The sequence below is a fragment of the Sinocyclocheilus rhinocerous genome, unplaced genomic scaffold, assembly GCF_001515625.1.
Source record: "Sinocyclocheilus rhinocerous isolate Xijiao unplaced genomic scaffold, SAMN03320098_v1.1 scaffold369, whole genome shotgun sequence".
NCBI classification, from domain to species: Eukaryota; Metazoa; Chordata; class Actinopteri; order Cypriniformes; family Cyprinidae; genus Sinocyclocheilus; species Sinocyclocheilus rhinocerous.
The window spans coordinates 82536-90062 of record NW_015666557.1 but is presented as its reverse complement, the minus strand read 5'-3'; the positions used below and the strand labels follow the sequence as shown (position 1 = coordinate 90062).

General features: G+C 36.2%; 2 protein-coding genes across 2 annotated transcripts in view; one reads left to right on the top strand and one right to left on the bottom strand.

Annotated features, from left to right (window-relative positions):
- Nucleotides 1-4754, top strand: part of LOC107732745 (CUB domain-containing protein 1-like) — a 14365-nt gene extending 9611 nt beyond the window's left edge. Inside the window, exon 9 of the mRNA XM_016544164.1 lies at nucleotides 3737-4754. Coding sequence (XP_016399650.1) covers nucleotides 3737-4124 — 388 coding nt within the window. The 3' untranslated portion in view covers nucleotides 4125-4754. The remainder of the gene's footprint in view (nucleotides 1-3736) is intronic.
- Nucleotides 4755-6137: 1383 nt separating this feature from the next.
- The window catches only part of LOC107732738 (tetranectin-like), a 3413-nt gene continuing 2023 nt past the window's right edge, over nucleotides 6138-7527 (bottom strand). The window contains exon 3 of the mRNA XM_016544156.1: nucleotides 6138-6666. Within this exon, the coding sequence (XP_016399642.1) occupies nucleotides 6266-6666 (401 nt within the window). The 3' untranslated portion in view covers nucleotides 6138-6265. The remainder of the gene's footprint in view (nucleotides 6667-7527) is intronic.

The window sequence follows — 7527 nt, the reverse complement described above, 5'->3', positions numbered from 1 at the left end:
CTATATATATATATATATATATATATATATATGTATATATGTATTGGTGCTGGTCAGCGATTAATCGCATCCAAAATAAAAGATTTTGTGAACATAATATACGTGTGTGTACTGTGTATGTTTATTATGTATATACACACACATGAAAAATATGTTTTGTTTATATATAACATATATAATTTATATTATATATAAATATTAATATGAATATAAATATATATATACATATAAATATTTTTCAAATATATACATGTATGTGTGTGTATATTTAGATAATAAATATACACAGCACACACATATTATGTAAACAAAAACTTTTATTTTGGATGCGATTAATCGCGATTAATCGGTTGACAGCACTAATAGAAATATACAATTTTTCACCTGTACAACTGTTATAGCGCCACCTATTGTCCAATCCTCATATACGTTTTCATGCTTGTTTACAATCTTATGTCACATGTGCCTGCCATGAAGGTCTGAGATTTCGTTTAGGTACTTTAGGCTGTTTTGTATACTATAAAATATGGGTAATGCCTAATGCTTCTATAGCCAACCAAATATTACAGTTCAATATTTTATTGATCTAGGGTGTCCAGAAATGTATTCTCCACTGGTTTTGTAAAGTTTGAGCAAAACACCCAGGGCTAGTTTCGTAAAATTTGTTTTTTTTTAATAATCTCAAATATTTAACGAACAATTTGAATGATAGCAGTGATTCTTATTTTTTTTAGCTTTATTTTTTTGTTTTCATTTATAAGGCTGTCCCGGGTTGCCAACCTCTCTCTAGGTTACTGTCTGTGTCATAGTTGAGATTTGAGAACAATTCATCCAAAAATGATCATTCTGTTACTCACTCCAAAGCACAAAATGAGATGTTTAACAGATGTTCACGTTGCTTCTTTCAGTATACTGACCAGGGGCTTCAAGCACCAAAAAGGACTCCTTAAAGGAATAATTCACCAAAAAATTGAAATTTGTTGAAAATGTCACCCAGGGCTAGTTTCGTAAAATTAGTTTTTTTTTTTTTTTATAATCTCAAATATTTACCGAACAATTTGAATGATAGCAGTGATTTTTGAGGCAAAGATTTTCAGAATGAGGAGATATGATACATTTAACATGTCACTTTACATACTGAAATAATGCATGTGAAATATTGCATAATATACCATTATTTAAACACATGCAAAACGTGATAGCGCCCCCTGGTGGCTGATTTCTTTCAAACTTCTCACAGGCTTTTGGGGCCGTGAGTTAACCTTCTAAGAGCTGCTGAATGTTGATTGACTGATGGCAGGCATGTTTTTATGTTCGTGTCCTTATAGACAATGATGGCACCTTGGACAAAGACACTGCATGCCAATTGTCAAGACAATTGGACCAATGGTTGCATAGTTAGAGCCATTGTCATGTTTTTTTCCCGTTATAGCGTCACCTAGTGGCCAATACCTCATTCATTCATTCACGCAGCAAAAATGCTTTTCATATACTGAGTATTTTTGTCTTATTTCAAGTACAAATATCTAGAAATTCTTAATCAGAAAGTTTTGGAATATTTGTCCTCTCCCCAAATGTGTCACTACCGGAACACAGTGATAATAATTTAATTAGAAGGGTTAAATTGACCTTTTAAGATTTTGCTTACATCTACATTGTAAATATATATATATATTTTTGCTATTTTATGAATTTTTTTCTGAGCTAAATCAATAACAATTACATTTTTAACAATATTTCAAGTGTAATTTATGAGATTTGTTGTATTTTTAATCCAATTTTTCTTTGTAAAAGGCAAAAAGTTGATCATACTGATTTCAAAGTTAAGGATACATTAGTTTGAATATACGGTACATTGAACCAAAAACTATCATACCATCGTAGTTGATAATTCAGTATACTTTATTTTTGACAAAACATCCCATGTTTCGGTAGTGACTGCACATTTTCGGTACAGTAATGCTTTGGTAGCGGCCACATCACATTACAGAATTTTAACTTGCATACCAAAACATACTAAAATACAAAACAATTGCATAACTGTACTAAAATTTTGTTTATTTCCCCCAAATATGAGGATTATGTGTTCCCTTTTGTCACTACCGAAACAATGATGACATGTTTCGTTACCAAATGTTTCGTTAGTGACAATTTTAGATACTTTTGAATCTCAAAGATGCTAATCAGCACATGGTTAGCTAGCACAGTTTTGAACAGTTGTACACACATAAAAATTAAATATGGAAAAACTCCCAAAAAAGTGTGCTTAATTGCAGAAAAAAGGTGTTCGGTAGTGACGTTCCTTAGAGTTACACACAGACTTTTGAACACATTTATCTCAAAATGATGGGGCCAATCTACTCACCCTGTAGCTATGAGAGAGAGAGTGACACACAGTGGGACACATTTCCTGATCATAAATGTAGGGGTGTAGTTTATTTCAGTCTCAGCCAATGGACTAAAACATAGACTGTTTCGGTAGTGACATGAAAATGCAGGACACATTTTTTTTTACATAAATTGTCATAATTTACAAAGAAAATGTAAAATAAATATTTTTTTGAACTGCACTTTGTAAAAGAACCAAAAATATATTTTTAAAAACAACAATGGAAAAAAAATACAAAAATTATTTCAATATAATTTTCCTAAGTTGAAATTTAGGGGTTAGGGTTAGGGTTCGGGACAGCCACCTCCTAATTGAAAGTACCCAATAAATGATGATTTTATATATATTAAGCATATTAATATTTTAAATGTTATTGTGGGTAGATAATAGAATGATCTTAGTAAACATCTAAGATTTGAATACTTAAATGGTTTTTAAATATGGAGCTTAAAATATGACAAAACTATTTGAATTTGAATTGTCAAATTCAGTTTTGTTAAATGACACTTGTCAATAATTCAAATTTACACAATTCAAATTCAAATAGTTTTGTCATATTTTAAGCTCCATATTTAAATGTGTTTTTTTGGTTGTGGGATAGCAGTTTGCACCAATACTGTAGAATGGCCCCTTAATGTAAACAAGATCATTTTTCTCTACCCCATTGGCAGATAATTTGCAAAATAAGAAAAATGCACTTTTTTTTTGCCTGTGGGATACCATGAAAATGAATATTAGTCCAATAAATTACGGTACTGCCAGTTTTCACCTCTGATATTATAACAGTGATTAAGAATTAAACTTACGTATTGACTTTTTTTTTGTCAAGTGCTGTTGCCATGGTGAATCGTAATTTCAAAGCTCCATTGATATAGTCGTGGTGCACGCGCTTAACTTAGAGTCAGCATAATCAGAGTTGATTGAACTAACTCAAATCAGCTGTTCTGAAACCGAAAACTCAAGAGTTTCCCATCTCAGGGTAAGTCAACTCCGTTCAAGTTTTAACTCCGAGTTGGATGAAGCTCCTTATTGAAACGGGCCCCAGATCGTGCCAAAATCGGGGTAAAATCGTGTAGTCTGAACTAGGCTTAAGCCCATGCACGTGTACCAAGATTGTTGAAAATATCTCATTCCGTTCAAGAGTTATAGCAATTTATTTTTAAATTAATTTTCAAACATTTTGGATTGAAGTTGCTGTGAAAGTTCAACTTTTTTGATAATTATTGTTATTCGTTCTCCAGATAATCTTTCTACACTGGTTTGTTGGCGAACTAGGCTTCACACTTAAATCCCTATCAAGTATTGTATCATAATTGATTTTTAACAAAACATCTTAATATCACACAGGAAAAAGAAGAGGAATAAGGCTCCCCCAGTGTCCGTCTACAATCCCGGTGAGCATGCTTTCCTTCCAGGCCTGCATGGCATCCCCAAAGCACAGGAGGAGGAGGAGGATCCTCACACTTACGTGTACATCGATGAAACTCTAATATATAGCCATCTGCTTAAAGATGATGCTGAAAAAGAAGAATATAAAGAAGCCACTACAGATGAGAGTGATGCACCTCTGAGTGCCCCAGCTTTACCAGTCAGAAACGCTGAAAACCTCGTCACTAAAAGCAACGCCTTGCTTGACAATGAGCTCTGTGGTTATGTTCAGGGACAATCAACTACATCTGGCTCACCGAAGACTTCCGAAGAGGAAGGGAACTATGAAACCAGACTGTGTGTGTGAGGGGGAAAAAGTCCTGATGAAATCGAATTTTCTACTGTAAACGAATGTTTTGTTTAGGTGTCCATCTAAGATGTTTTTATATTTAGTGATTTTATGTGTGAATAGGCTGCTCGCTTTAAAGATGGTATGTTTTTGATATTAAAATGTCTGTTTATTTATTAACAACTTGAAAAGTTAAGAGATGGATTCTCTAGAAAAAGATGGAAATATGATTGAAAATGGTTTGTGATCAGACCATGTTCTGGGGGTTTTGTGGCAGACCTTGGAAATCCGTCTGTGACAGCTAAATCCAGCCAAAAATTATGTAGTGTGAGCTTGCCTTAAGTGTCAAGATCAACTGATGGAAGATTCCGGGGGCCTGTACCATGAAGCCGGATTAGCTGGCTAGCCAGGTAAGTTTCAGTTTAGTTTGCACCAATCCTGGGTTTTAGGTAACGTGAAAGTGTCTTGGCTTTTAGCGGCGTTCATTGCCATAGTAACTTACTCTCCACCTGCTCCAGGGAGGGTTTTGTTCTGTGTAAGAGATCTCCAACTGATCTCAAACTTTGAATCTCGCGAGGAGTGAATCACACTTGCTCTGTGTTTCAAGGCATGTGATTGGCTGTTCGCCACTGATGTCACACATTCATGTGCACGGGCTCCACAAACTCAGGATCAGAGCCTGAGTTGACAAAGAAAGTTGATGATCAGCATCATGGTACCAACAAAGCCAGATTGGAGTGGTTTGGTTTTGTCAACTCTAAACTAATCCTGTAACTCTGAATTTGTTCAACTACCATCATGGTACAGGCCCCAGCTCTATCTCAGGGGAAAATGTAAATATTTTACGATGTGGCGATTTTGCATAGGGAAAAATGTAAGCATAAAGGTCTACCCCTAAACCTTACTGTCAGTGGGACATCAGCAGATTGTATGAAAATGTATGAATGAGACTGTCGTCATCGGATTGGTTGAATTATACAGGATTTTTTTTTTTCGAATACTATTATGATTTCAGACTTACTGCTTTTTGTATACTCTATAGTAGGGAAGTCTTCGATTTTGGATGCAGCGAATATGTAAGTTTTGCCACTAAAGCTGGCTTATTCAAAACAACAACTAAGACATAGCTTGAATCTTGGAAGTTGCTGTGTTCACCACCGTCAACGATGGATATGTGCACCATTAAAGGGTTAGTTCACCCAAAAATGAAAATTAGACTGCGTTTTACTTACCCTCGAAGCATCCTAGGTGTATATGACTTTCTTCTTTCAGACGAATCCAGTCGGAGTTACATTAAAAATTGTCCTGGCTATTCCAAGCTCTACAAACCGAGGATTTGCAAAGAAGAATGTCGGAGGATTTCGATATAAACCAAGAAGAGACTGGTTTTCCTTTGCTAAAGTAAGGAAACTTTGCTTCCTTTGCTCCTATTAAACAAACTCGCGAGACTAGCATACCTCAGAGGCGTGTGCACTGCGCATACGTGCTGCGTCATCCGCCGGCTTCAGTGTATGACAGTGAGTGGAAGTGAGAGAAAAGTGTTTATTACGTTTGAAATATGGATATTTTACCTTACAAAAACTCATGGATTCGCTACAGGGGGCCTTTATTCATCCCCCGGAGCCGTCTGCGGCACGTAAAAATGCATCGATTCACTACAGGAGGCCTTTATTCATCCCCTGGAGCCGTGTGAGGCACGCTTTATTATGGATGCGTGCGCTTTATTTGACGACTTGTGGACTGTTGAACTGCAACACCCGCTGACTACAATGATAGAGCTTGGAATAGCCAGGACAATTTTTAATATAACTCCGACTGAATTCGTCTGAAAGAAGAAAGTCATATACACCTAGGATGCTTCGAGGGTAAGTAAAACACAAGCTAATTTTCATTTTTGGGTGAACTAACCCTTTAACATGCGACACAATGACACGGACCATTTCACTGGTTAAAATTTTAGATTTTTTTCTGAATTTAAACGTTGGCAGTATGGGATAATGTAAGTACACAAGTCAACAAAATATATTGTTCTAGTGGTTTTTGGATATTTTAATGCAAAAATCTTACATAGTGTACCTTTAACTGAACTTTTTGTTACACATTCTACTGAAAACATCTGTCTAATCCATCATTCTATAGCATGGTGCTCTACAAGTGGATTAGACAATGTTGAACTGGCAGACAGACGCCTTTTCTCCACGGCAGTCCTCGTCGAACCACTTCCCGTTGGCTGTGCTGGACAGGATAGCACAGTTCTGGCCGCGGCCTCCGTCAGGCTGATGGGTGATCTCTGATTCCCAGTTCTTGAAGCGTATCGGTGAGCCCGTCTGGTCGGTCCACTCGCCCTCTTTTAGTATGTCATTCACACCCAACCAGATGTGCCCTTCTGGCCCGACGGTCTGCCGCACATAATCATACAGCTGGTCGTTCTCATCTCCAGAAAGAGGGCTGCTGAGCGTTCCTCCTTTAGCAATGCAGTCATCGTTTGCGGCGTGAAAGCTCTTCTTCGTCGTGTCTGCGAGAAAACACTTGCCTGGGATCTTGATGCCTTTTAGGCAAACTGAAGAGGATAGAAAAGTAATAAGTTTAGGATGTGTGCTTCCAGGTCATTACCCTGAACGGCTCTGATGGACACGCTCTTTATGTTATGAGCTGTGACTAACACACAACAGACAACACTGAATTGCACACACCTCATGTCTCATAGAGAAGAGAGAATGTTTTCCAGGAGCAAGTACATTAACAACAAATTCCTCTGCAGACATCACCCTTGTGAAAAAGAAGTGCACTTAACTGGACCAAATGTGCACTTGTGGTTTACTTCAAAACTTAATATATATATTTTTTAAACTACTTGCAGACTTTTAATAATGTAAAACAGATTTCAAGTATAAAATGCATATATATATATACTTAAAGGACAAAAAAATATAAATAGCAAACTATAAATATGAAACTAAGCTTGCTTAAAGAAATCTTTACTTGCTGTATAAAAACTATAAAACCTAGTAGTTTACTGAGAGTATACTTCAAAGTTTGCTAGAAAACTAACAGTAACCCTAACCTATAAGTTCACGTCTAGTAGAATTCACAGTATAGTTGCAATACAAAGGAAACCTTGAGATGTTCTGAAAAAGTGAGCCAATTTAGTCCCAAGAACGATTGAAATAGTACACTTACAAGTACAGTATACTATTACACTGATTTTAGCATACTTACTACCTAAATTATACTTGGAAAATATACTTGAGCTTTACTTAAAGGGTCAGTTCACCCAAAAATGAAAATTAGGCTGCGTTTTACTCACCGAGGCATCCTAGGTGTATATGACTTTCTTCTTTCAGACGAATCCAGTCGGAGTTATATTAAAAATTGTCTTTGATCTTTCAAGCTGTTTAATGCCACTCAGCGGGTGTTGCAT